Here is a 27,500-nt window from a genome sequence, read left to right as displayed (position 1 = left end):
ATTTTTTCCCTCCGATTGTGCTTTAAATCACCTATATCATCGCCTTTTCTTTTCCCGGGCTCTGCATCGCTGATTTATGGATAATGGGACCATTGAATGTCTTTGAAAAAAATTCTTCGTTACCAATCGTCTATACGAGGCTTTACACTGGGACTCGAAAGTGTTTTTTGTTTTTTTTATTTGTCTGTGTATTTTTTGCCCTGAGGTTGTTGTTTTTTTCCGGAACCTTTAAAGACGTTGTAAAAGTTACTATTTTTGGCTTATTTAAAAAAAAAAACTCTGTTGTTAGACTGTCCGAGCGAATCGCATTTTTTTGCTGCCTCTTTCTCCGGCGAGCCCTTCCACCCTGAGTCACTGCAGACCTTTCGCTTCGAGTGGATATCTGCAATATTTCTCTCCCACGGACAATTTTATCCGCAGTGCGAGATCAATACTCACCCCTGCATCTAAATCATGCAATGGGGTGGGGGGTGGGGGGGTAGTATGGGGGTGGGTCTGGTTTCTTGGGTTTTTTGGCTGCAGTAAAAACCATTAAAGAGACAGCATCGGGACCAGGGGTGGTTCTTCCGAAAGTCCCTGTAATGCATCTTTGCTTATCATTGCTTTCGCAGCTAATGGTGCTGTTAACCAGCACTTGTTGGGAGAAGATTTCTCTCATCAAATTTATAGGGCTTTTTTATGAGAGATGCAGCACTTCCAGGTCTAGAGGGTTCTCCATCCAGGCTTATTTCCATAAGTGCTGCGACTGCCAGTAGATCAGCCACCTCTGCCTCTCTCTCTCTCTCTTTCTCTCTCTCACACTCTCTCTCCTCTCTTTTTCTCTGGCTTCAGCTTTAAGTGGCTCTTGCCAACAGGACGGCGGCTAGACTTCCGATCAGTGACTACAATGTTTTCGTTCGCTTGCGCGTCAAATACGCTGAGACGTTCCTTCGCAAAACATAAATCTCCGCAGTCGAGCGGTTAAGGGCCTTGCTCGGGGGCCCAGGAGTGGCAGCTTGGTATGGCTGAGATTTTAACTCAGAACATCTTGCACATATTATGAATATTGCACATGGAATTATAATAACGTACACCGTTCGCTGTATTGATGCACCTCCCAGTCTCAGAAAGGGGCAATATTTTTATTCGCCTCTGAAAAAAGTTTTTGGGAATTTAGAAAAAAGATGCTTCCAGGCAGCAGATGTGTGTAGGGGAGTGTAAAAGTAGCCAAAAAGTACAAAAACGAAGCACATTTACACAAATACTTTACACTGCTGGAAGTGCACGCTGCCAACGTGAGCATTTGTAGGCAACGTTTCTGTCCAAACTAGGCAGTTGCCTAGAGCGCCCCCTGCCACCGCCCTCGATTATTTCAATTATTCACCTGTTTTTATATACGGTGTAGGTTTACATTCTTAAATTGAGGCAATTTTACAATGATTAATGATTGATTAAAAACATTACCCTTTTTTAATGGAAGGTTGCAAATGATTTGTATGGTTTGGGGGTGGAGCATTGAGAGGGGGTGGGTGGTTGGGGGGTTGGTTGAAAATAGGAATCTCGCCTAGGGTTCCAAACAGGCTAGAAACGGCCTTGAATCGGCACTAAAAGGGTCTATACAGTTCCATTATACTGTGGTACATTAAATATGGCAAACTGGCTGTTTTAGGACTGTCCTTCTAATCCTCTTATTCTCTCTCTCTCTCTCTCGCTCTCTCTCTCTCTCTCTTTCTCTCTATCTCTCTCTCTCTCTTTCTCTCTCTCTCTCTCTCTCTCTCTCTCTCTCTCTCTCTCTCTCTCTCTCTCTCTCTCTCTCTCTTCTCTCTCATTTCCTGTACAGAAGCTACGCAGTCCGAAAGTCCAAACCAGCCCAGTGAAGGGGATGTCAAGGACCAGCCAGAAAATGGTGAGTCTCCGTCTCATATGTGAGACCAGGAACAAGAGATGCCATAAATTCTAAACATAACTCTTTCTTTTTCCACCAACAAGAGTTTTCTTTTCTTTTCTTTTCTTTTATGTTCACTGGGAAAGAGATGCTTCTCATAAAAAAAGAACGGAAAAATTCAGGAATCTGTTGTCCCTTGTTGTTGCTGTGTAAAGTCAAGAAAAATATGGTCGTGCGATAGAAATGTGGTCATGTGATCTCTGATTGTTGTGCAGGTAGAAACTACTAAAAAAAAACCTCTTCATATGTTCACATCTCACTAGCATGAAGCTAATTTTGTTAACGAGACGTACTTTTAGTGTACTTTAAAAGTTCTCGGCTTGGTCTCGTTTTAGTCTACACAAAGCTCACTAACTGCTCCGAGCTGTTTGAGAAAGTAAGTGTGTGTTCCAGCACACATGCAATACCTGGCCTTCCTCTCACATAATATTGTATTCAGATTGCTAACACTGGTGATTGGTGATGGTGTGGCGCCACGTAGTTCTTAGTCCTCACGCTAGTATGCTAATATTTTTGTTTCGGAAAAAAAAAGTTTGCAGACACCCGAGCATAAATTTGGTATGTGCTCCTTTTTGAACGTCCCATTCCACATTGTGTCCTCATCTGCTCTTATAATCAGCTCTACTCTTCTGGGAAGATGTTCCTCTAAATTTAGTGGAGATTTATTTAGCAATAAGGGTGTTAGTATAGTGAGGTACTGATGTAGGTGAGGTGAGGAGGCTTGGAGTGCAGTCAGTGTTCACATTCATTGTTCAACAGGCTTTAGACAAGAGCTCTATAGCAAGAGATCTTCCACTCCAACCAGTGTAGAGCATATCTTCATATCTTGGAGCTGTTTTTTTTTTGTGTGTGTACAGGGGCATTGTCATGCTGAAGTAGGTTTGGATCTCTTAGTTCAAATAAAGGGTACATTACATGGTACAAAGACTTTTGTACACCTCCATATTTGTGGTAACAGTTTGAGGATGAATCACATACGGCTGGAAAAGTTAGGTGTCAGATGCACATATAGACGAGTTGAGTGGTCGTCTCTCTCGCCTCACACACACACACACACACACACACACACACACACACACACACACACACACACACACACACACACACACACAGACAGGACAGACCTCCTTCTCCTTATCTTATATGCAGGATTTTCATGCAGGACATTCCTTTTCTTCTCCTGAACTCTAAACACCACTTTTATTTGATTTGATTTGTTACAAATCAGACAAATACTTTTCACTCTGGGTGGTGTGTTTATGCCCCGTTTCGACTACACAGCAGTCACCACTGCACTGCACACACACTTGTTAAATTCCCTTAAAATTCCTATATTATAATAATAATTATTATAACTTAAAACACACTGTTACACTAAAACACTATATATATGATAGATAGATAGATAGATAGATAGATAGATAGATAGATAGATAGATAGATAGATAGATAGATAGATAGATAGATAGATAGATAGATAGATGAATGTGTGAATGTATCACAACACTACAGATACTGAGGCATGTCTTGAGAGTCACATAGAATTCAGATTAACATGGCAGAGGTAGAGCAGCATCTTTTTTGACTTTCAAAGCCTGTTTGTAAAAAGGTGATAAGTTAGCAATCAAAAAGCTCTCAAGTGAATTGATGATCTGCTTATGCGATTTCAAATAAAATATTCTATCATACTGATTTCAATTCCTACATAATTGGTCAGAACTGGTCTGACCTCATGACCTGCTGTGACCTCAGCCTGCTATGCCCTCACCTCACACCCTCTGCCACCTCTTGTACTCATTCTCTCTCAGGGCAAACATGTGATTGCATTTTTTTAAATCTCCCCTAAACCTTGTCCTGGTGCCCCGGTGCTACGTGCATTTTCACTCAGCAGAATGGTGCACTCCAGGGTCAGGAGCGGTCATTACACAACCCACAGGCCATTAGATAAGACCAGAGGATATCCTTCTCTTCTGTTTCCCATCATGCAGGACGTGTCCAACGGACAGAGAGAAAGAAGGAGAGAGACGGAAAGAGCGAGAGAGAGTTAGACACATTGAGAGAGTCAAAGAGAGAGAGTGAGAGAAAGAGAGTCACAGAGAAAGTCAGAGACAGTGAGAGAGTCAGAGACAGTGAGACAGTTAAAGAAAGAGTCAGAAACAGTGGAGCGTCAAAGAGAGAGTCAGAGAAAGCAAGAGTCACAGAGAGAGTCAGAGACAGTAAGAGAGTCAAAGACAGTGAGAGAGTCAGAGTGAGAGTCGGAGACAGTGAGAGTCAGAAATTTAGAAACAGTGAGTCAGAGAGAGAGAGAAAGAGAGAGAGAGAGAGTGATAGAGAGAGTCAGAGACAGTTAGACAGTCAGAGAGAGTCAGAGACATTAAGAGAGTCAGAGAGAGTCAGAAACAGTCAGAGACAGTAAGAGAGTCAGAGACAGTAAGAGAGTCAGAGAGAGTCAGAGACAGTAAGAGAGTCAGAGAGAGTCAGAGACAGTAAGAGAGTCAGAGACAGTCAGAGAGTCAGAGACAGTAAGAGAGTCAGAGACAGTAAGAGAGTCAGAGAGAGTCAGAGACAGTAAGAGAGTCAGAGACAGTCAGAGAGTCAGAGACAGTAAGAGAGTCAGAGACAGTAATAGAGTCAGAGTTAGTCAGAGAGAGAGACAGAGACAGTAAGAGAGTCAAAGAGAGACAGGTGGCACTAAAAGAGTGACAAAAACAGAAAGTTCCCCTTGAAACTAGCAGCATCTATATAAACGTGTGTAAAAACGAGTGGACTTTGCTCTGAGGTGTGTGTGTGTCTGTGTGTGTGTGTGTGTGTGTGTGTGTGTGTGTGTGTGTGTGTGTGTGTGTGTGTTTGTGCGTGTGTCTGTGTCTGTGTGTGTGTGAACACAAACAGTCTGAACCCTGTTGCTGTCGATGTGTGAGCGGTGTTTAGGTCTCAGAGCTGCTGGGAAAGACACACTATTAGTCCTCCCTGTGTGTGTATGTACATGTGTGTGGTGGATGTGTGTGTGTGTGTGTGTGTGTGTGTGTGTGTGTGTGTGTGTTCAGTACACCAGTGGACACAGCTGGGAGTGATTATCCATGTTGAAATATAGAGGCCCGGCCCCTTCCCTTTGCTCCCTGCCTCCCTATATGAGGCACTCATGGTATTGACCTCAGTGAACTTCACTCTTCATATGCACTCTATAGTGGAACTCCAGTGACGGAAGCTCTTTCTCTCTCTCTCTCTCTCTCTCTCTCTCTCTCTCTCTCTCTCTCTCTCTCTCTCTCTCTCTTTCTCTCTCTCTCTCTCTCTCTCTCTCTCTCTCTCTCTTTCTCTACACCATGTTTTTTCAGCTCTATTGCGTCATCCCTCTGTTTTCCAAGTAATGCTTCACTTGTATTATTGTTGTTACAGTATATACAGCTGCAAGGAAACTATGACTCTTTCTCTCTTTCTCTATCTCCTTTTTCTCTTTTATGTTTTACTCGTCTTTTCCCGATGCTTTTTCCTGTCCCTTTTTACTCCTAGACCAGAAGCTCGTCGAGCGTAAGGAGCATCAGTGCTCTCTGGAGGCACAGGCTTCTCGCTAACGTCAGCACTTTCTCTCGCAACGAGCCGCGAACATCCCATCTTTTTCTTTTTTTTTTCCTTCTTTCTTTCTAATTCTCCTTGGTCCACATGTTGTACGTCTCCATATCAGGGGCCGTCAGCGCTAAACTGTTTCCTGTCGAGGGGTTTTTACGGCGTTTCTGACTGCCGAGCAGCACATAAGCCCTGTTTAATAACTCTCTCTCTCTCTCTCTTTTTTTTCTCTTCTGGCTTCCAGTCTGAAGAGCTCCAGGTGTCGGCTTTAGCGAGTTCTGGTGTTCCATGTTCGTCGTCTTTATTCGATTATTAGAGCTGGATTATTTCTGTCTTTGAAATGTTTGTTTATTAGGAAATAGTGCTGGTTTTTATTGGTGATGTTTATAATGCAAAGGATTTTTTACGTCCCAGATTCATTCCGGTTATGCGTCAGGTTTAGAAATTTCCTCCTCCGGGATCAGCGTTGAGGAAATCTCAATCTGCTGGGCGTCCGATCCAAATCCAATCCACGTGTGTTAAATAAAAACCGTGAACAAGTGGTAGCTGTTGGAATTCTGATGTTGGACTTCTGAACGGAAGGTCAGGGGTTCAAATCCCAGCACCAGCAAGCGAATCGAATCGAATTTAGATTTGATTCAACACAATGTGATTCAACGCAACTTACTGAAGTGCCTTAGCAGTTGGAGGACAGGGGCCAAGGTGTGGGTCTTCTGCTGTGTGATCAATAAATACTATAATTTGGGGCCACTAAGGGCCCACTGGCCCTCAGAGAGTGTGATTTGGGTGACCAGAGTCATCAAAGATATCACTACCATCTCACACACACACACTTAGTAGTTAAGGCATTGGACTTTGGATACAAGAGTTGTAAATTCAACTCCTAGCCACACCAAGCTGCCACTTCTGGGCCCCTGAGTGAGGCCCTTAACCCTATTGCTGCTCAAATAATGTATTTAGGAGATAAACCCTTTTTAGGGCCCCTTCAGAAAGAGAGACATTTTACCTCTATCTTTCTATCTTTCTGTCTTTCTCTTTGTGTGTGTGTGTGTGTGTGTGTGTGTGTGTGTGTGTGTGTGTGTGTGTGTGTGTGTGTGTGTGTGTGTGAGAGCGAGTGAGTGAGAGACTAGAGACTGTCCCACACTCAGGGGATCGGCTCCATATGTGATCTGCCCTCCACATCACCCTAAACACTCCCTCCATCCGTCCCAATTACTTTCTCTTGACAGCGTGTGTGACGTTTCCGTCCAATCTCATTATATAAAACATTGATAAGTATCGAGTGCACGCTATTCTGCAAAACATATCAGTGCCTCGGAACAAACCCGACTGCACCGGGGCTCCTACAAAACGTTGTCGTTGTGTGTCATAGTTCAGCTGTCAAAATACATTCAAATCTTTCAAAACTATTCGGACAAAAACAGCAAAGCCAACGGTCAATGTTTTACTTTTTGTCTCAGAAAAGTCCCTCGTTCTCTTTATGTACTAAGAATCGACTCAAATACGGTCTGCCTAAGACCTTCCGATCCAATTCCAAAGTCCAAAGCATTAAAGGTCTTGCTCATGGGCCCAGCAGTCGCAACTTGCTGGAATTTGAACTCGTGAACCTTCGGAGTCCAATGCCTTAACCACTGAGCACTGAGCTACCACCTCTCAAAAATGATATTTGTTCAATCCTGAAATTTACATAAAATTTTTGCCAGTTGCTCTTATCTAGAGCAGCTTACACTTAAGTCAAACTTTATTTCTAGAGCGTTTTTCACAATAGACATTGTCTTAAAGCAGCTTGATATCACCTTCTAGTTTCTGGTGACTTGACACATACGGTATAAAGGTTGTAGTAGAGTTTATGAGGGGGGGGGGCTGTGGGGTTGCTTTCTATCTTGGCGTAATTAAGTCAAAAACATTGCATTTTGTTGATTTTCGTTGAACCTACAAAGCTGTAACTGTAAACCTACAGAAGCGGTTTTGTTACTGAATTATGAAGCACTGCCTTGGGAGATTCCTTCAAAAACTGTAAAACAAAGGAAGAAAACAACAGGTTGGCTTGATTACGTCCAATCATCGAAATGTAGTTTGGAACATAGTTTTGAAAAATATGTCCCAGTTTACATGTACAGTCCAGATATTATTATTGTATACTACATTTCCTTATACTGTCAACATTTCGCTAATCTACTGCAACAGTTTCAGTGGGATTATCAGTCACAGTGAAAGAATTTACTCATATAAGTTTTTCCTCAACCTGAATCTGTACTGCATGTCATTTTAATGCTGTCTTTTTGTTCTCTAGGACATCTGGGCTTCCAGGACAGTTTCGTCACGTCAGGCGTCTTCACTGTCTCCGAACTTGTTCGAGTCTCGCAGAGTGAGTCCTTTTCATCGCACTTCAACCATGTGAATTTATTGCTTTTCTGTAATCCACGTTCCTACACTCTTTATTACAAGTCATTATGTCATTTGGCAGACGCCCTTATGCAGAGCGGACTCACATTGTTGCAAGGGCCTTGTATAGGGGCCCAGGAGTGGGCGCTTGGAGAGGCTGGGATTTGAACTCATGGTTCTCAACCCAAAGTCCAGCTTTAACCACTAATCTATTACTATAGACATCACTACAATGGTTTATTATCTTTAGAATTGTCTATAGAACTTCTAGAGCACATCTAGGAGTGTATACAACAGTTCAGAACATGTCTCGAGCTAAATCGGTTGTGTCATCTGGGTGGAAGAGATAACGCAAGCCAATTCTCCCAAAGGTGTTGAATAGGATTGAGGTCGGAGCTCTACAGCAGGCCACTCGAGATCTTCCACTCCAGCTGATTAAAAGCATATCTTCACAAGGGTTATGCTGGAACAGGTTTGGCTTTACAAGTTTCATTGAAGGGAAAATTTGGTACATGATGTGTGCTCCTGTGTAACTTTAAATCAACGCTATTTTTGAGAGCTATACCGCTATAGAACCTTCTGACCAATCAGAATTGAGAATTCAGCAGCGCTCTCGAATCAAGTTAAAGATACTACAAAATGTGCCAATAAACATTCAGCTGCATGAATAGACAACGCCGAACATTAGCAAACCTTTTAATAACCATGCTTGATTGACATCCCAGCTGCGGTGGATAAAGTACACAAACCATGTAGTTGAGTTGAAGTAAAGATCCACTCATGTGACTCCAGTAAAAGTGCCTGTTTAAACTTTTATTTGAGTAAAAGTACAAAAGTCTTTGCCTCCAAATGTACTATGTGTGCTATGATTTATTATAACTATAATGTTCCTGTTGTCATTTTTATCACAAGACTCTTTACTTAATCACCTCAGTTTATGTGAAAAGACTCGAATGTGACTCTCAGCACACTGAACTATTAATAGAATGATATTAATGACTCAAACACTGATTGATTTTTCTTACAATGATCATGAACCCAAAACCTTTTTTTCAATTACTTGAAAAAAAAATCGAGTTCGAGTCTGGAGTTTCTTCATCATGTATTCTTCTCTAAATGTTCTGCTGTTGAACCGATGCTGAACTGTATGTTGGTGATCAATAGATACGCCAAGCGCCAATCGAAAACGAGTTCACAACAAGTTCTACTCTGATTGGTGGCTTTTTTTTTTTTTGCTTTCTTTCATCACTTATTACTATTTGCTCAGACCTGAAGACCTGAAGAGAAAACTTTTTCTTATAGAAAACCTCTTTGAGTGAGAGCCATCCATGTTAAAACAAGACAAACTACATTCTGGAACATTATTAATGTGAAAATGATTTTTGAACCTGATTTTTCCAGCCCTATGTGGTTCTTTGGAGTTGGAAGGGTTCCATAAAATGTTCCCTTCACTTGAACTAGTGGATTTAAACCTGTTCTAGCATGAAAATACAAAGCCATTAAGATATGCTTTACATGGGTTGGAAGATTTCCTGCTACAGAGCTCCGACCTCAACCCTATTAAACATGATAAAATTAGTACCTGAATGATTGAATGAATCTCCACAAATCTCCCCAATATCTACTGGAACATCTTCCCAGAAGAGTGGAGGTTATTATAAGAGTAAACGGAGACTAAATGTGGAATGGGATGTTCAAAAAAAAAAAAGTACATACTGTACCAATCTTATGGTCAGGTGTCCACAAACTTTTGACAAATCAGACACGGTGTGTACAATTTGTGTTTTTTTCGCGTTTTAATAAATCGATATAGCTTTTTTGGACAGTTTTGAAAATCATCGTTCTCCATCACTCTGTGTTCCAGTTCTCTTTTTTTTCCCCCACAAGTCCATCCTGGCTGTATTGCCGTCTCGACTCGGACAGACTTTTCACATTTCTTACTCGTTTGATACGCTGGAGCGCCGCATCTACAGTCGTTGTGCTCCTGAAAAATAAAAGCGTGGCAAAATATAGCTTTCCCGCGAAACGGCTCTCCGTTTGCGCTGCAACTCTTTTGACATCAACGAGCGCTTTCAATTACTCATCTATGAACTTAAAGAAAATGAACCGTGCTGTTACTATATTTATTATTATTCAGCAGCAACTATCAGGATCCGAGCGCTCTCTTCACGGCAATAACAGACTTTGAATTCGATATACAGTGAAATCTTCACAGTGGTACAGTCTGGACTGCGTGCAGCCCAGATATCTTATTGATCCGAGGTTGCTAATCTTATCTCACGGCTGTAGGGTTCTGATTCGCTGCTGACACTGGAGTTTTCTAGCAGTTTTCTATCAGTTTACAAATCCGATCGGGGGCTTCTTCATAAAGAAAAGTTTGCAGACAACTAATATATATAGTATTAGAGATTTCTTTTTATATGTAAATACTGTCTTTTTTATCTAAAGACTGTGCGAGGAATGAGGAGGTTCCACCTATTGCCTGAAGGTTGCCAGATCTATATGAAGCCCTATCCCAAATTGATTAATTGAAACCAAATAATTGCCATTTCACACATTTTTTAAAATGGAGATTATTCATTACTATTGCTACTTGCTCAGGGGCCTAGAAGTGGTATTTTGCTGTGACTTTGATTTGAACTCGCCGCCTTCAGAGCCAAAGTCTAATGCCTCAACCACCCACCTCCCCTATGTTGCCACTTCCTCTCATTATGGAGATCTTCTTCTTCTTCTTTCGGCTTCTCCCATTAGAGGTCGCCACAGCGGATCATCTATCTCCATACCCCACCTGGCCTTCCCTCACCACATCCATGAACCTCCTCCTTAGTCTTCTTCTTTTCCGCCTTTCTGGTGGCTCCATCCTCAGCATTCTCCTACCGATATACCCCATGTCTCTCCTCTGCACATGTCCAAACCTGCTCAATCTCACCTTGTCTCCTGTCCATGTCGTCACTCCCAACGAAAACCTCAACATCTTCAGCTCTGCTACCTTCAGCTCTGCCCCCGTGTTAAGATCACCAGCAAAAGTTATTGCTCATTCTTTTTTTTTGGTCCCAGAACTGTATTCCCATTGTCTTTTCGATATAAAGCACCTTCAGATTCCAGCTTTCCATGACAACAAAAAGTCCCTCCAGATACCACAGTCCAAACGGCTGTGGCAAGGAAAAACTCCCTGAGATGGCATGAGAGGATCCAGACTCAAGAGGGAACCCATCTATTGCAAAAAGAACGTCGAAATATAAGTGATTTAAGAAGATACAGACTAAAAACAAGTCAAATGATCTGCCAGTGCAGTAAAATAAATACACTCTGAGAAATCTTTTTAAAATAAGAAACATCTAAGCAGAAAAGAAGAACAAAATATTCAAACGCTTATTCCAAGCAGTCGAATTAATCTCATTACCTTAAAACTAGCTTGTTAATAATTTTTTTTAACAGTTTACTTTTTCTTCATTTGTGCAAAAAGATCTTAAAACTAAGATTGCTATCGAAATCGAGATCACGCATACGTGCGTATGAATAATAATTCATTCGATAAATAATAACGCACAGTAGCTACGATGCAAAAAAAACAAAGTGAAATTGTTGTTTACTTCTTCACGAAATAGTTCAACTTATTGCAACATTTGAACATTATCGAATGTATTTTGTCATTACTGAACACGGAAAGATATTCAACATGAGAATCCGAAATCAAACTGCAGAACAACTAAAAAAGATGAGAATTTTGTGTAAAGAACAAGATAAAAAAAAAATGATAACATTACTGTATAATGTTTGGAAAGTGTGTGGTGATTTATTACTGCAGACTCTTTGATTTTTGTTATTAGGTTGTAAATAAATGTGTGTGTCGACATAAAACAAGCATTTGGAATAAATAATACGAGTGAACAAGTCAAGTGTGATTATTGAGCTTTTTCCACTGGGCAAACCTTAGAGTTCAAATAAAAGTCTTAAAAGATACAATGCCTCAAATGATGCCTTTGAAGCTAATTAAACTCAATTTACCGGTAAAACACTCAAAACAATAATAATAATCTTACCCAGTCTGCTTTTGCATAGTATTTTATTTTTTAAATAAGATCAATAAGATTTTTATGGCTAGAAATAAAATCGTACGTCTTGACTAGATGAGTTGCATCATTGTTATGGTTAAATGCAAATTGAGGTTGTGAGACATTGTAGCAGAAAGTTGACACTAACACGATCCAAATCCATTCTCAAAGTCCTTGTGCTGCTCCGCAACTTCATGGATCCCCAGGCTGCTGTTGTCAAACCATCTCCAGGTCTCCAAACGAGAGTCCCATCTTACTTGTTCAGAATGCATCTATAGACCTTTATGACGACTCTGACAGGATTGCGTTACTCATCAATACATGACGAAGAAAAACATTGTTTTTTTGATACGAAGTAAAGCATGGTTTAAAAAGATATGACCATCATAGCATGAAAATATCCTGCTAGAAGCACTGAATAAGTGCCTAAGACCGCACAAAGATAGAATCACATCAGGGTCATCAAACCCCCAAAGAGAATCAAGGAAGGCAGGAAGGGGTCGCACAGATAGGGAAACGTGACCTTTATAAATTGCAGACGTCTACAGTGGAGAGTGACGGAGCGCAGCGCAGCGCGATCCATACGGACCTGTCGATCGGCGCTAACAATAGCCGATCCGAAGCGCCTGTCAGCACTTACAGGATCCTAGTGATCAAAGGGCCATTGATCCCCAGTGCTCTGTGATCTCATCGCGGGGCCCTGTGGTGTGGGGAAACAGAGAGGGGGCGCCGTGGACCTGGGCACTGAGCCCGTACGTGGAGCCTCCCACCCACGGCCTTGTGCGTCCTGCCATCACAAAGACAGCATCTGGAGAGAAGGAGAACATCCGGGTGCCACCACGGCATGGCAGTGTGACAGCACACAGGAGGAGGGTGGATTAGTGAGGTGTGTGTGTATGTGTGTGTTGGAGAGAGAGGTAGGGGATGAGCTTTTGAAGGTTCAGGATGATGCGACTGTGTGTGTGTGTGTGTGTGTGTGTGTGTGTGTGTGTGTGTGTGTGTGTGTGTGTGTGTGTGTATGTGTGTGTGTGGAGAGGTCAAGAGAGAGAGAAGAGAGAGAGAGAGAGAGAGAGAGAGAGAGAGATATTAGTACGATTAGCGCAGTCAGTCCTGCACTGCATCCCAAGTCCTGGCATATGATTGTAATGAGATTAAGGAATATGCATAATTGATCCAGCTCGACGGAGGCATTGGCTTTTATCCTAACATCTGTGACACGTGGGGAAGAAAGACCAATGCTGGGTGGCATATGCTTGCTGCTCTGTTAGAATCAAAAGTGATTTCTTTCCATCCCTTCATCCTTCCCCATTCTTGTTATATTCCAGCAACACTTGACATTTATTTATATGGGATGATTTGCATTCCCACACAGAGTGCACAGTTAGACTTAGGGTAGGGGTAGCACAGTGGTAGAAATGTTTGAATTCTGATCAGAAGGGCATGAGCTCAAATCCCACTAACACCAGGCTGCACTGCTGGGCTCTTGATCAAGGCCCTTAACTGCTTATTTGTATGAATAAGATTTACATTTATGGCATTTGGCAGATGCCCTTATTCAAAGTGGCTTACAATTTCTTGGATCTAAAGTTCGTGAGTTCAAATCCCACCATCGCCAAGCTGCCACGGCTGGGCCACTGAGCAAGGCCCAAACCCTTAACTGCCAGTTGTATGAACAAGATTTGCATTTGCAGCATTTTGACAGACGCCCTAATCCAGAGCGAGTTACAATTATCTTATTCATACAACTGAGCACTTGAGGGTTAAGGGCCTTCATCAAGGGTCCAGCAAATACAGCTTTGAGTTGGTGGGATTTGAAGTCAATACCTTCTGATCAGAAATCCAAGATAGTTGTGAGTCACTCTGGGTAAAGGGCATCTGCCAAAATGTCATAAATATAACTCTTATTCATACAACTGAGCAGTGAAGGGTTAAGTGCCTTGCTCAAGGGCCCAGCAGTGGCAGATTGGTGTTGATGGGATTTGAACTCACACCATTCTGATTAAAGTTGCCCTGGTTAAGGGTGTGTGTCAAGTGCCATAAATGTAAATTGTCCAGGCCCAGCTTTATAGACACTATACATACTAAAAAAATGCATGTTTTAAATAGACTTTATACAATGAGAGATATCAGAAGATATCATACCTCCAGTGTCAACCGTTATCAGTCTTCCGTTATTAGTCCCCGTCTCTAACGAGACCTTCTCGAGATTAGAATGAGCTCTGTGTGCTCACGACACTCCAAACGAGTAAGCAGATGACGATATGAAAGAGCAAATTTGTGTGACTTTCCAGGTTAGAAGGCATTCCGGGGACCCGGACCTGGTTTGCGTCAAAGCATAATTCAAGTTGCATGTGTGTTCCTTTGCAGTTTTATTTAAGTGAACAGGGGAGGAGAGGTTGAGCACGGAGATGGCGTCCATTCGGAAGATGAAGGGTGGCGATATCGAATGGACGACAGGCCGCCTTAGCTCTTCCCTGTCTATACGCCCTGACCTTGGCTTTGTGCACCCATTACACAATTCAGTGGCAGCCCAATCGAATCTGCTTCTGTCGATCAATATCCTATTAAAGCACCACACACAAAAAATAAAGAGAGAGAGAGAGAGAGAGAGAGAGAGAGAGAGAGAGAGAGAGAGAGAGGAGGAAGGCGGTGTAGAAATGGGGGAAAGGGGGTGGGGGTGGGATGCAGGGGAATGAAATTCTCCATAAAAGTTAGTGGTTATAGCTACGTTTTTGTAAATGGAACTCCACATAATTGGACGGTCAATACCAGGCAGGGGTAATTTTAGAGATTGGACCCGCCCTTTCGGAATGCTTGCTCCTCCTCCCCTTTTTTATCTTATTCTCTCCTTCTCTCAACTAACATTAAGTGGTCATGGACTTTATTGGGAACAAATAGCAATCACATTCCTCTACAGCGTTATCTCTGGACTTCTAGCTGAACTTTTTCTCGAAGTGGTAGTTCAGTGGTTAAGGGTCTGGGTTGTTGCTCGGAAGATTGGGGCTTCGAGTCCTGGTATTGCCCAGCTGCCACTCTTGAGCAAGGCCTTTAGCCCTCTGTGCTCCAGGGGTGCTGTATCATGGCTGATTCCAGCTTCCTAACATTGCTATTATAGTCAAAGAAAGTATTTCAATGTGCTGTAAAAAGGGGTTCCAACGTATTTGTGAAAATTCCGTTTTTAAATGTGTCCGTTTTTGACTGAAAACGCATCTCAGTGTGGACGGAAGTTTTCAAACGAAAACCAAATTCATGGAAAACATCAGAGACCGTAACGTAAGGCATTAACGTTAGAGTTACAATTTAAAATCATTATTTGAGATGTTAAATATGGTTTTGAAAATCTTTAGGGAGGTCTGCATATTTGAGTCTGGAAAAGTATGGAATGTTGAAATAAAAATGTGTAGGAACCCTGGTAAAAGTACATGAGACCAGCAAAAAGTGCTTTTCTTTTTAGAGGCTTTTATATATTTTTCAACCACAACAGGTGGACTACAGCAAAAACCCTCAAAACTTTGTATCATTAAGGATTCCCTGAAACCCCTAAATAACAATAATAGAGGTTTTGGCTATTTATTGGAGCCTGAGATGTTTTTTTTCATGATCTTTTTACCTACAGAATTGCATTCCATTTAATATAATTTTACACACTAACTTTTATAATAGAGGCACAAAAATGAAAAAATTACCCTCCTTCTGGCTTTGTATCACTGATCTCCCGGGTTTTCCCAGAACCACTCTTTGAAAACCGTGCGAATAAAGAACGAGTGTGCATAGACCTCCAAACCAGAAATGCAGGATTCAAGTTTTGCATTGTGTAGTTTTGCATATTCTGGCACAGAATGAACCATTGGCAGATATTTGGACAGCCAAGTCCTGGAGCAGGGACTCCTGGGATATCACTGGGTACCATGAAGCTTAGCCATATGACGGAACAGGGAAAGAGGTTGATTAATGGAAAAGACGAGGAGCAGCCATCATCCCGGCTCCTTTTCAGTCTTGGCCCTTGCGGCCGTCTGCGCTGATGGAAGCCACTGTGAAGGCAGCGTACACTGAAAACTCTTCAAGTCATAATGCTGTAGTGCTTCACGAGATTCATCGTGGATAACGACAGAGCCGTGGATGTGACAGTGTTGCTCGGTGAGAGCTATATTTTGCGAAATTCTCTTCTCAGCAGAGAGGTGATGATCTATGAGTGTTTTCTGCCCTTCATATCCTAATACAGTGTTAACCAATCATCCTCCTCCTTCTCTGCCTTCCTGCAGAGCTCCGACCCAAATCTAGGACACTCGATGCAGCTAAGCTTCAAAACACAAAGATAATGTTTCACAGGGTTTAAGATGCTGAAGATCTGATACTGAGTATCGATATTGACCCGAAACTTTGGACGGATATTGAATCGAATTAGACCTTGCATACTGTTTACCCAAAAGTATGTGGACTCCTGAACATCATACCAAGGGTCGGTGAGGGTGCACATTTTCTATCAACGCTTGAATTCACCTGTATAGATTGTTGAACTTGGTCTTCAGTATTGTGTTGTTTCTGATTGGTTGGAATTTACATTTATGGCGTTTAGCAGATGCTTTTATACCATTTATACCACTGAGCAATAAGGGTTAAGAGCCTTGCTCGAAAGGCCCAGCAACCATTCCTTGTGTTGCTGGGATTTGAACTTCTAGCTCTCAGAAAATTTAGTTTGTTCAAAAAAAGTACATGTATGGCAAATGCTCTTATCCAGCGCAACTTACATCAAGGGTAAAGGGCCTTGTTTAAGGGCCCAGAAACTACCCAACCATTTGTTGCTGGGATTTGAACTCCCTTCTAATCAGAATTCCATCATCTTAACCACTGATCTACCGTCAACCTTTCCCCACACCGTCCCCTTTTGGACCATTAAAGTTTTGGTTTACTGGAACTTAGTGAGACTGGTATGAAAATGTCCCTGTGCACAAAGTGAGGTCCATAGGGAGGGGTTGGAGTGTGAGGGGTTTGCTAGGGTTTAGAGTGACCCAAACCCTAACCTCAACCCCAGGGAACAGCTTTGGGACAAACTGGAAATTAGCATATTTATCTGCTTATGAGCCACAGTTTGCTAGATTTTGGTGTGATAGATAAAGTCCAATGCATTTGACTCGGTATCAATCTTCCTCCACAATTTGACCTTCATGTTCATTCCAAGGCCACAAAGTTGACAGTTTTTCTAACACAACAGGTCTTCAGTCTGAACACGAAACCCCTGTCACATCTGGCTCACTTCATGCTAGTTTAGGAAGAACTCCCATTATGAAGATCGTGAAAAGTACGTGTGGGGGTTGGGTGGGTGTACAAGGAGAGGCCGGATGTTCAGGGATTTGAAGTTGACTGCTGCTTTTGTAGTCAAATACTCCAGTTTTGAAAATCCCCTGAACAAAAGGCATTTTTTTTTCTCTCTCTTCCTCCTGCTCTTGTGCTCTTTCAATTAAAAAGACCCTTCAGCTTTTGTGGCCACATTAAGTTGCAGTGGTTTGGTGAAGGGTGTACGTGTGTGTGTGTGTGTGTGTGTGTGTGTGTGTGTGTGTGTGTGTGTGTGTGTGTGTGTGTGTGAGTAAGTGTACCTCTTAAACACACACACACACACACACACACACACACACACACACACACACACACACACACACACACACACACTTAAATAATAAACTGAATAGCCAAAAGGAAACTTTCTGGGATTTTTTTTTAATAGATTTTCTTTAATTAATTAAAGTTAGAAAAAAAAGAAATCACATATTTTCATGCTTATAGGGACATCAGGTCCCCACAAAGTAATCAAAACCTGTCTTAAACACACATTATGTATTTATATATATATATATATATATATATATATATATATATATATATATATATATATATATATATATATATATATATATATATATATACATACATACATACATACACACACACACACACACACACACACACACACACACACACACAGACATTTTTCAGTGAAACTTCCTAATTTCTCAAAGATCATGTATTGTATGTTTTTTCAGTGTTTTAGATTTTTAGACTCAAAGGTTTGATTAAGAGCAGGCTGCTGTTATTATTACCTACGTTTAACATTATTTCCTGGACAAAATGTCATAAGTTCGAGCTACGCAAAATGATCCGGTCATCCCATACCGATCGAACGTATATAAAATTACCTACAAAATTTGTCCAAGTAGATTTTTGAGACATTTTGGATGATTTAAGGTCACCGTGATGCACCAGAAAGACTGGTATCACTTTAATTTGCTTTACAGTTTTTTTTCTCTCGGTTGCTTTGGAGCGTTTCAAAACGACGTGTTTGACCTCCACATTAAATAAATCATATCATATTTGAATGCAAAATAATTAAACCAGTTGTCACATCTGTCAAAGATTAAACTTCTATTCAACTTTTTTTTTTTTTTTTTTTTTGTAAATGCGTCTTGAATTGGTGAATTGCGCAGACGAATCTAGAATGTCACTAATGAAGGCGAGTGAACGGCGTCAGATCAACCAATGATCAACCAGTGGTCTAAAGTAGGTCAAAGCTGAATCATGTGAACCTTTAATTCGCGACAAAATTAAAATTTCTAACAATGGAGGAACAACCAGGAAATGAACAAACGCTAATACAGTACAGTCAAATTGTGAATCCTGTCTGGTCTTTTGCAGTCAATATCCCACGTACAGTAATGTGTACAATTGTGTGGTTGGAATTCATAGATGCCAAACAGAAATTCAGCCGTGTGCTTTTTCAATCCGTAGTTTCCATCAGGAAAAACTAAAACGTCACATTTTGACGATCCTGTTTGTGAACAATGACAAAAGTCTGTCAATGAAAAAGGTTGCTTTTGTCATTCTTTTGCTCGGTCGTTTCATTTTATCCCGTTCCTGACTCAGAAGCTCTACCTCCATCCCTCGGCCCCCGAACGGTCTTCTGAAAGTAGGGAAGAAATAGATTGAAACGTTCAGCTAATGTACTTTCTACACTGGAAACTCTAAAAGGAGCATCGGGAAAATCATAGATTTGGAGATGGTGAGAGAGAAAGGGAGGGACAGTAGAAGAGAGAGAGTGAGGGAGAAGGAGATCAATGCCAGCCTGATAGCCACAGGCTTCGGTTTGGAAATCCTACGAGCAAAAGCACTCGCTAAAGCCCTTAAGAGCTAGAGACCGTGGATTACCTTTATGATTGATTTCCTTTCCGGGCAGACTGAGTGCAGCGTGTTAGTTTTTTTTTTCTGCAACGCCATGGACCATGTGTCTGCGTACAGTATGTCCATGTGTGTGTGTGTGTGTGTGTGTGTGTGTGTGTGTGTGTGTGTGTGTGTGTGAGTTACTGCAGCTCAGTGCCCAGGTTAGCTCTCACACAAATTACTTCATGTCCCACTATTAGCCATGCAAATGCGCTTGGCTTTCCCGTGCCTCGTAAATAACCGGCGCCGCCGCTTCTATTAGACGCTACAGCCGGCCTTCGGCTGCACTCTGAGATGAAATCACCAAGCATTCGCTCCTTCCCTTCCCAACTTTTGCACCTCTGGCTGGCCGGAACGCTCTCCTTTTTACTCTCGCTCTGCTTTTCCAAGTTTCTACATAACCGTGTCCTCTTCCAATGTTAATTAGGCGGCCCATTAGCGTGTCTATCAGGCTCTTGCGTGTTGTCGTCTGCCCCCCGCCCCCCCTTCCTCCGTTCCATCCTCGGCCCACGCTGTGGGGTATTTATGTATGCAGGGCCAGGCCTGCTTTCTTACACGTTTACGCTGTCCTCATCAAAAATAGTGGTCTCAGTCGCGATGAATATAAAGAGGCATCAGAGCTTTATGGAGTGGATGAAAAAAACGTTCGATAGAACAGAGTGCTCGTCCGTGATCTACACAAGGAGACTCTGCGGCTTGCCGGGGCGGGAAAGGAGGGGTCAACGGGGAGGTGGGGGGTGGTGGACGGGGGGATTTGAGACCACCTAATGCAGTTTGTTGAAGGCCCGTGTGAGGCAAAGTGCTTCTATCAGGTCTGGGAATGGAGATGAACAGGGCTAAACGGAAATCTAATGCCTGGTTAGGGGTGGAAGCTTTTCCCAGATCTCTGGTGTTCTTACCGTTCCTTTTTTTTCTCTCTCTCTGTATGTGTGTGTGTGTTTTTGTGTGTGTGTGTGTGTGTGTGTGTGTGTGTGTGTGTGTGTGTGTGTGTGTGTGTGTGTGGTGTGTGTTACAGCCCCGATTGCAGCAGGGACAGGACCCAACTTCTCACTGGCGGATTTGGATAGCTCCTCTTACTACAGTATGAGCCCCGGGGCGATGAGACGGCCCTTACCCAGCACCTCTTCTAGCAGGTACCTTTCTCCGTATATGCTTTCGCTACCCCTCTCTCTCGCTTTCGTTCTCGCTTTTTTCTCTATCTCTCCCTCTCTTTCTCTCTCTCGGTCTTAATTAATCAGTGCAGGCAGAGATCGATGTGCTGGCCGAGGGTGGGAGAGAGTCTGCAGGAGTTGGAGGTTCATGAGCCGTTAGCATATGTGTGTCCACCTAGAGACTCCATCTAGTATCGCCCGCCTGCGTGCACACACACACACACACACACACACACACACAAGCACACACAAGCACACACAATGCCTCGGTGGAAAGCTTTGCCGAGTGCCTACCTGCTTCTTTTGGCATGGCTCAGTCTCAAAGACAGGTGTGTGTGTGTGTGTGTGTGTGTGTGTGTGTGTGTGTGTGTGTGTGTGTGTGTGTGTGAGAGAGATAGGGACCGCATGGGAAACAGTATAGACACTGAATCAAAGCTCCACTGAGAATGCTGATTTAGCAACCTTTCTTGTCACTTTAACTGCCTGCATGCTGGACAGTACATTTATAATGCATGTGCATACACACACACACACACACACACACACACACACACACACACACACACACACACACACACACTCATACACCTCACGTTTCTGGAATTTCTAATCAAGGACAAAATAAATGGTCTGGTTTTATTGAAAATCGGTGCATCTGGAATGCAGAATACACACCGCAATCCCAATGCTATGAACATTAGGACGATTGTAAAGTGTATGCCGTGGATCACGTGACAGTGACGGCCCGTGCAGTTCACCCCCGGGCCTTCAGTGGCGTCCTGCACTGAATCAATCCACCTCCCAATACCATCATTATGACGTCATGGCGATAGAAAGCAGCAACATTCTAGAGAAACGCAGTAGAACAGAGCGCTGCATCACAGGCAGGAATCTCATAGTGAGAATGAATGTCATTACTAAAGCGAGAAACACACGATTTAACACATCTCCTTTCACTGTAGCCACAACTGCACCGCCCGCATACATCATCTCCACCAGAAGCATCGATATTAACCTCATCAGATGATTTTTTTTTTTCCTGTGCATTACGGTTTTCCTGGGGAAATTTATTGTACACCTGCTAGAGGGCGCCTGAGCGGCCGAGTCGAAATCTGATTGGATAAAAACTCCCACGTAAACAGACACTTGTTGGAGCAGCGCCACAGAGAGAAACGTGATGAAATGAATAGAAGAGACCGCTGGGAATAATTTAATACATATTTATGTATAGTAAAATGTAAGTCAGTGATTCTGATCGAGTTCAGAACAGCAGAAAAGGCCTTGCTGGCCCTGATGGCGCTCCACGGCAAAGTATACATACGCACATATAAATTTAAAACACCCACATTTCACATTCGAATCCAAATACCCTGCCAGACGTTGAGGACGGATTTCAGATGTTTGCTTCTCGCATGCAGAAGGCTGTAAAAGTTTCAGCAATTGAGTTATAGTGCTTACACATGAGGTGAGCATGGTTTCTGTTGGTGTTCGAGAGGGTGTGTGTGTGTGTGTGTGTGTGTGTGTGTGTGTGTGTGTGTGTGTGTGTGTGTGTGATTCTACATGTATAGTTTATATTTGTGTTCGAATATGTGTGCGTGTGCGTGTGCGTGTGCGTGCGTGCGTGCGTGCGTGCGTGTGTGTGTGTGTGTGTGTGTGTGTGTGTGTGTGTGTGTGTGTGTGTGTGTGTGTGTGAACTACCCACATGCTTCAGTGGCCTCTTTAGCCAGGCCTGCCAAAGAAAACATCTGGAACAAGAAGCCTGTGTGTGGCTGCATGCTAGAGAGTAATTAAGTGATTATGAGTGAAAAACACCAGTAGGCACTACATTAACAAATACACGTCAAAGCTCAGCCTTCAGCAGCTCTGTGACCCTCGTCAGCGTCCACGTTACGTTCAGCGCATCAGCCCACCTCTGGCCTCCGAGAACCTCATGCTTACGTCCTTTAAACGACCTCGATTTACTGCACGACACCAGATTTCTGGAGAGATGACGGAGTTCGCACCGCTCTCACACACCCGGTCCAGACCAGCAATATTATTAGAAAACACTTCACCAGTTTTCTCAAGTGTGTTCGAGCGAAAACAAAAGAAAACCCCAGTTTTCCATCGGAGAGAGAAAAGGATTTACATCATGCTGGCGTTACAGAGGTCGTCTGCGAGCTCGGTGTCTAATTTGCAGCTGTGCTTTTACACGTCATCTTCGTTGAGAGACGCAGATTTCCTCCGTCCTGATGTCAGCATTAAACAATGTCATGTAGAGTTCAAATGGTTTCACTGCTCCCACGGGCCCTCAGGATGGAAGTGATAGGAATATTGTGTTTAAACAGTTACACCATTTTAACCTAATCTACACAGCATAGATAGATAGATAGATAGATAGATAGATAGATAGATAGATAGATAGATAGATAGATAGATAGATAGATAGATAGATAGATAGATAGATAGATAGATAGATAGATGGGCAGACACACTTACATAAAGATGATGGATGGATGGATGGATGGATGGATGGATGGATGGATGGATGGATGGATGGATGGATGGATGGATCGAGAAATAGGTAAACAGATGGACAGACAGATAGAGAGATAGATGGACAGACAGACAGACAGACAGACAGACAGACAGACAGACAGACAGATAGACAGATAGATAGATAGATAGATAGATAGATAGATAGATAGATAGATAGATAGATAGATAGATAGATAGATAGATAGATAGATAGATAGATAGATAGACAGACAGAAGGTAGGACGGACATAGAGATACAGATGATGGATGGATAGATGGACAGATAGAAAGATAGATGGATGGACAGATCGAAAAATAGGTAAACAGATGGACAGACAGATAAAGAGATAGATGGACGACAGACAGACAGACAGACAGACAGACAGACAGACAGACAGACAGACAGACAGACAGACAGACAGACAGACAGATAGATAGATAGACAGACAGACAGACAGACAGACAGACAGACAGACAGACAGACAGACAGACAGACAGACAGACGGTAAGACGGACATAGAGATACAGATGATGGATAGATAGATGGACAGATAGAAAGATATATGGACAGACTGAGGAACGAACTGACTGACATTGAGATACAGAAGCACCTTCTGCCCCACTCTGAGAGTGAGATGAGGTCATCTTGAAATAGCTACAGGGATTAGCGCTGAGCGGGACGCGCTAACCAGCAACCATATAAACTTCCCATACTATATATACAACATTAGCATAATTACAGTGTATTTTAAATCACAGATTCTCATCAGTCTATTCCTGTGTGTGTGTGTGTGTGTGTGTGTGTGTGTGTGTGTGTGTGTGTGTGTGTGTGTGTGTGTGTGTGTGTGTGTGTCTGCGTCTGTGTGCAGTTCTGCAAAGCGAATCAAGTGCATGGAGGAGGAGGTGGACAGTCCAGGTGAGGAGTCTTACTACCCTGGTCAGGGGCGATCCCCAGGCAGCGGAAGCCAAGCCAGCAGCTGGCATGAAGTCGAGCCAGGTAACACTTAACACACATTCGCACACACACACACACACACACACACATTCGCACACACACACACACACACACACACACACACACACACACAGAGCCAACCAAGCACTTAATGGCCATGGTCCAAATGTATTTACACACATACACAAACACACACATACAAGATTAGATGCTGAGGAATGAGAAAGCATACACATATATTAATATACATTCATTCATATATGCTGTATTTGTGTGTGTGTGTGTGTGTGTGTGTGTGTGTGTGTGTGTGTGTGTGTGTGTGTGTGTGTGTGTGTGTGTGTGTGTGTGTGTGTTTGGATTGTTTTCTTTTATGGATGCCAGGCAGTTTGGGGAGGGTTTTTTTTAACTCACCCGTATATTCTCCTGTCCCCGCTGTTCACTTTCCTAACGTGTCTCATTCTTGTTTGTATCCAGATTGAATTTTAATGTGTATCGATGTTTTTTTTTCCTCTTTATTTTCTGTTACTTCTCTCTGGTGATTCCATCGTGTCTGATCTAGCGGGTTTTATAGTAGTGTCAGTTACCGGCTTTTCCAGAAAAAAACAACAACAACAACAAACACCCCGGCCTTCATTTCCTGTATAAAACCAAAACATTGACTTAAAAAAAATCATCTTCACACTCGAGGATTTTATAAAGATGACGAGATTTTATGGTTCGAGTCCCTCAGCAGCTACACAACAGTGTCATCGCAGACAACACACATCATACGCTTTTATTACTAAAAAACGTTTTCACGTCACAGGTTCTTGCTTCAAAGCCTTTAGCATTTACATTCTGGAAATGATATAAAAGAATTCAAATTAAATAAAATTCCTGTAATACTGTAGGAAAGTATGGTTTTGTTCGGGTATTGGACTGTGAATCGGAGTTTAAATCCCAAGTTTCACAAGTTTAAATCCCAGCATCACCAAGCTGCCACTGCTGGGCCCCTGAGCAAGGCCCTCAATACCTGCTCAGTTGTAATTTGCTCTGGAAAAGGGTGTGTCCTGAAATTGGATATTTCTCGATTGAACAAACACCATTTTGGGTGGGTGGTAGCTTAGTGGTTAAGGCATTGTAATTTGGATCAGAAGGTCACAAGTTCAAATCCCAGCACCACTAAACTGCCACTGTTGGACCCTTGAGCAAGGCTCTAAACCCCAGAGCTGATTGATGAAAAAGATCAAATGTAAGTCACTCTGGATAAGGGCGTCTTCCAAATGCCGTGAATATACATTTTTTGGATTGAGCGAACACCATTTTTTTAGTAGGCGGTTAAGGCAGTGGACTCTGGATCAGAAGGTCATGAGTTCAAATCCCAGCACCGCCAAGCCTCCTCTGCTTAAACAAGTGGAATTGTGTTGTTGTTCTCAAGGCATGAGGAACACTAGGGGAGGTGGTTGCTAAGTGGTTAAGGCATTGGACTTTGCCTAAGAAAGTGACAAGTTCAAATTCCAGCACCACCAAGCCTCCTTTACGGGGCCCCTGAGCACGGCCCTTAATGCTTACCTGCTCAGTTGTAAGTCGCTCTGCAAATGTAGTCACAATTACATGTCAGTGGAAAAATGTATGAATTTAACTTCATGCCAGTAAAAATATTTATCACTTACACACTATATTTACTGTGGGACATTGACCTCTGTGTGTAATTGTGTGTGTGTGTAAATGTGTGTGTGTGTGTTTTCATGTTCTGTTGGATCTATTGCATTGACGCTAAGTGAAGGACTATAAATCCGTCCTGACTGTCCTCTGTCAAGCTCATCTCTCACACACACACCGTCTCTGTGATTGAAACCCCCGTGTATAAGCGTCCCCCGGCATCATGTGCAGGACTTCCCACCTCACACCGAGGCTGTAACAGACAAGGCCATGCACGATAAAACCCAGCCTTCAGCTCTGACAGAGACCTTAAATTCTCCAGTCAGTCGAGCGGCATGGCTGACCTCTACCCCGCTCTCGGTGATCTCTTTCTTCCGCTCATTTTGTCGTTCATTTACATTAAATTTATCATCTGTACGATGCTGCCTAAGCAGATTTTCCTTCCGATTATGGCTCCTTCGAACTGTCGGAAACGGTTAACCTTTACTTTAACACTGATGCTCTTCTCCAGATTTTTCTGCCAGTTGGAATCTGGTTCGCTTTCAGCTAGCTCCATCTTTAAAGACTTGAAAGATCCTCACTCTGAGATCCTCATGGCACTCGAAACAAGGTGGCAGATATACACAATATGAGTATTGGGACATCTTACATTTTCAGTTTCCCTTCCCTTGAACTAGGAGAAACAAACCTGTTCTAGCATCTCGACGCCCCTGTGCACAAAACAGTTTCATGAAGATCCATTTTACATGGGTTTAATTGGAAGGTCTCCTGCTATAATGCTCTGAGAAAGCGCCCCCCCAACAGTACCTGACTTTACTAACAAGGTGCTTGATGCAGAAATGTGCTTTTTTGGAACATTACAGAACAGTAAGGACTGAAGAGTCTTGCGCAAGGGCCCCAAGAGTGGCAGCTTAGTTGTTAAGGCATTGGACTCAGGATCAGAAGGTCACAAATTCAAACCCCAGCATTGAGCCCTTGAGGAAGGCTCGTAACCATCAACTTCAAACAAGTTCACCAGGGTGTGAACCCCCAACCTTCTAATCTCTAATCCAGAGCCTTAACCACTGAGCTACAGAACCATCTCCCCCTAACACCCTTCTGGCTGAATCTATCTCCACACATCTCCACGAAATCTAGTGAAACGTCCTCCCAGAAGAGTGGAGGTTATTAGTACAGCATATATATATATATATATATATATATATATATATATATATATATATATATATATATATATATATATATATATATATATATATATATAACATAATATATAACATATAGTTATAGATTTTCATGCCACATTTATATAATGTTAATATTTTGGGCAACTAAGTGCAATAATTTCAGTGCAATAATAATAATAATAATAATAATAATAATAATAATAATTGTTACATGTGCAATAACTTGTATAACTGTCATTGTAGTGTCAGGCTGAAATGATTCCTTACTCAAGTAATTCAAATACAAAAAGTCCATTTAACTACACACAGCGCACTGTTTCCCCACGGATCGTTATTACTGACACACCGCCCACCACATTGCGTGGGAAGAGGCGTACACACAAAACGAGGCTAAAAACCGTGCGTACGTTTATTAAAGAGGCTGCGGAAGGAAAAATGGAGGAACTGATAGAAAACGGGTGAAAAAAGATTCAGGCCAAAGAAAACGGCAGAAAGTTTGGGATCATTTTAAACTAAAACATAACGAAAAGAGCGTACAGTGCGTTTACCTTTTTTAAATTAACTTGAAATGGATTTTTATATTTTTTTATTTATGATTTTATACTTATATATTTGTAGTTGCATTTTTGTATAATATGGCAATGAAATAAACTAAATGGGTTTAGTTTTCACAGATTGCATTTTCAGCAATAATAATGTTTTATTTCGTTTAAAAAAAAAAAGCAAACAAATGACGTTTATTTTAATAAACCCGTCTTATTTTCTCTTCTATATTTACTATTGCTCTTTAATCAAGAAAAACTACTTCTTATCCGATTACTCAAATAATCGATAGCGGCAGCGCAAATGTAGTGTGACTTTCCCGCCACCTGTGTCACTGTTGATACATATTTAATTTCACTTAATATATAACTT

At 42.2% G+C, this 27,500-nt stretch overlaps 1 protein-coding gene across 5 annotated transcripts in view; it reads left to right on the top strand.

Moving 5' to 3' along the window:
* nfia (nuclear factor I/A) overlaps positions 1–27,500 on the top strand; it is a 148,822-nt gene that overhangs the window by 82,758 nt on the left and 38,564 nt on the right. For all 5 annotated transcript variants that reach the window (XM_083559253.1, XM_083559252.1, XM_083559254.1 and 2 more), the window contains exons 3-6: positions 1,820–1,885; positions 7,779–7,853; positions 20,150–20,267; positions 23,672–23,799. In XM_083559253.1, the coding sequence (XP_083415379.1) occupies positions 1,820–1,885; positions 7,779–7,853; positions 20,150–20,267; positions 23,672–23,799 (387 nt within the window). The remainder of the gene's footprint in view (positions 1–1,819; positions 1,886–7,778; positions 7,854–20,149; positions 20,268–23,671; positions 23,800–27,500) is intronic.

This window comes from Silurus aristotelis (assembly GCF_946808225.1).
Source record: "Silurus aristotelis genome assembly, chromosome: 13".
Classification (NCBI taxonomy): Eukaryota; Metazoa; Chordata; class Actinopteri; order Siluriformes; family Siluridae; genus Silurus; species Silurus aristotelis.
Note: the sequence above shows the minus strand (reverse complement) of the source record. Positions and strands in the feature narration are given on the sequence as shown.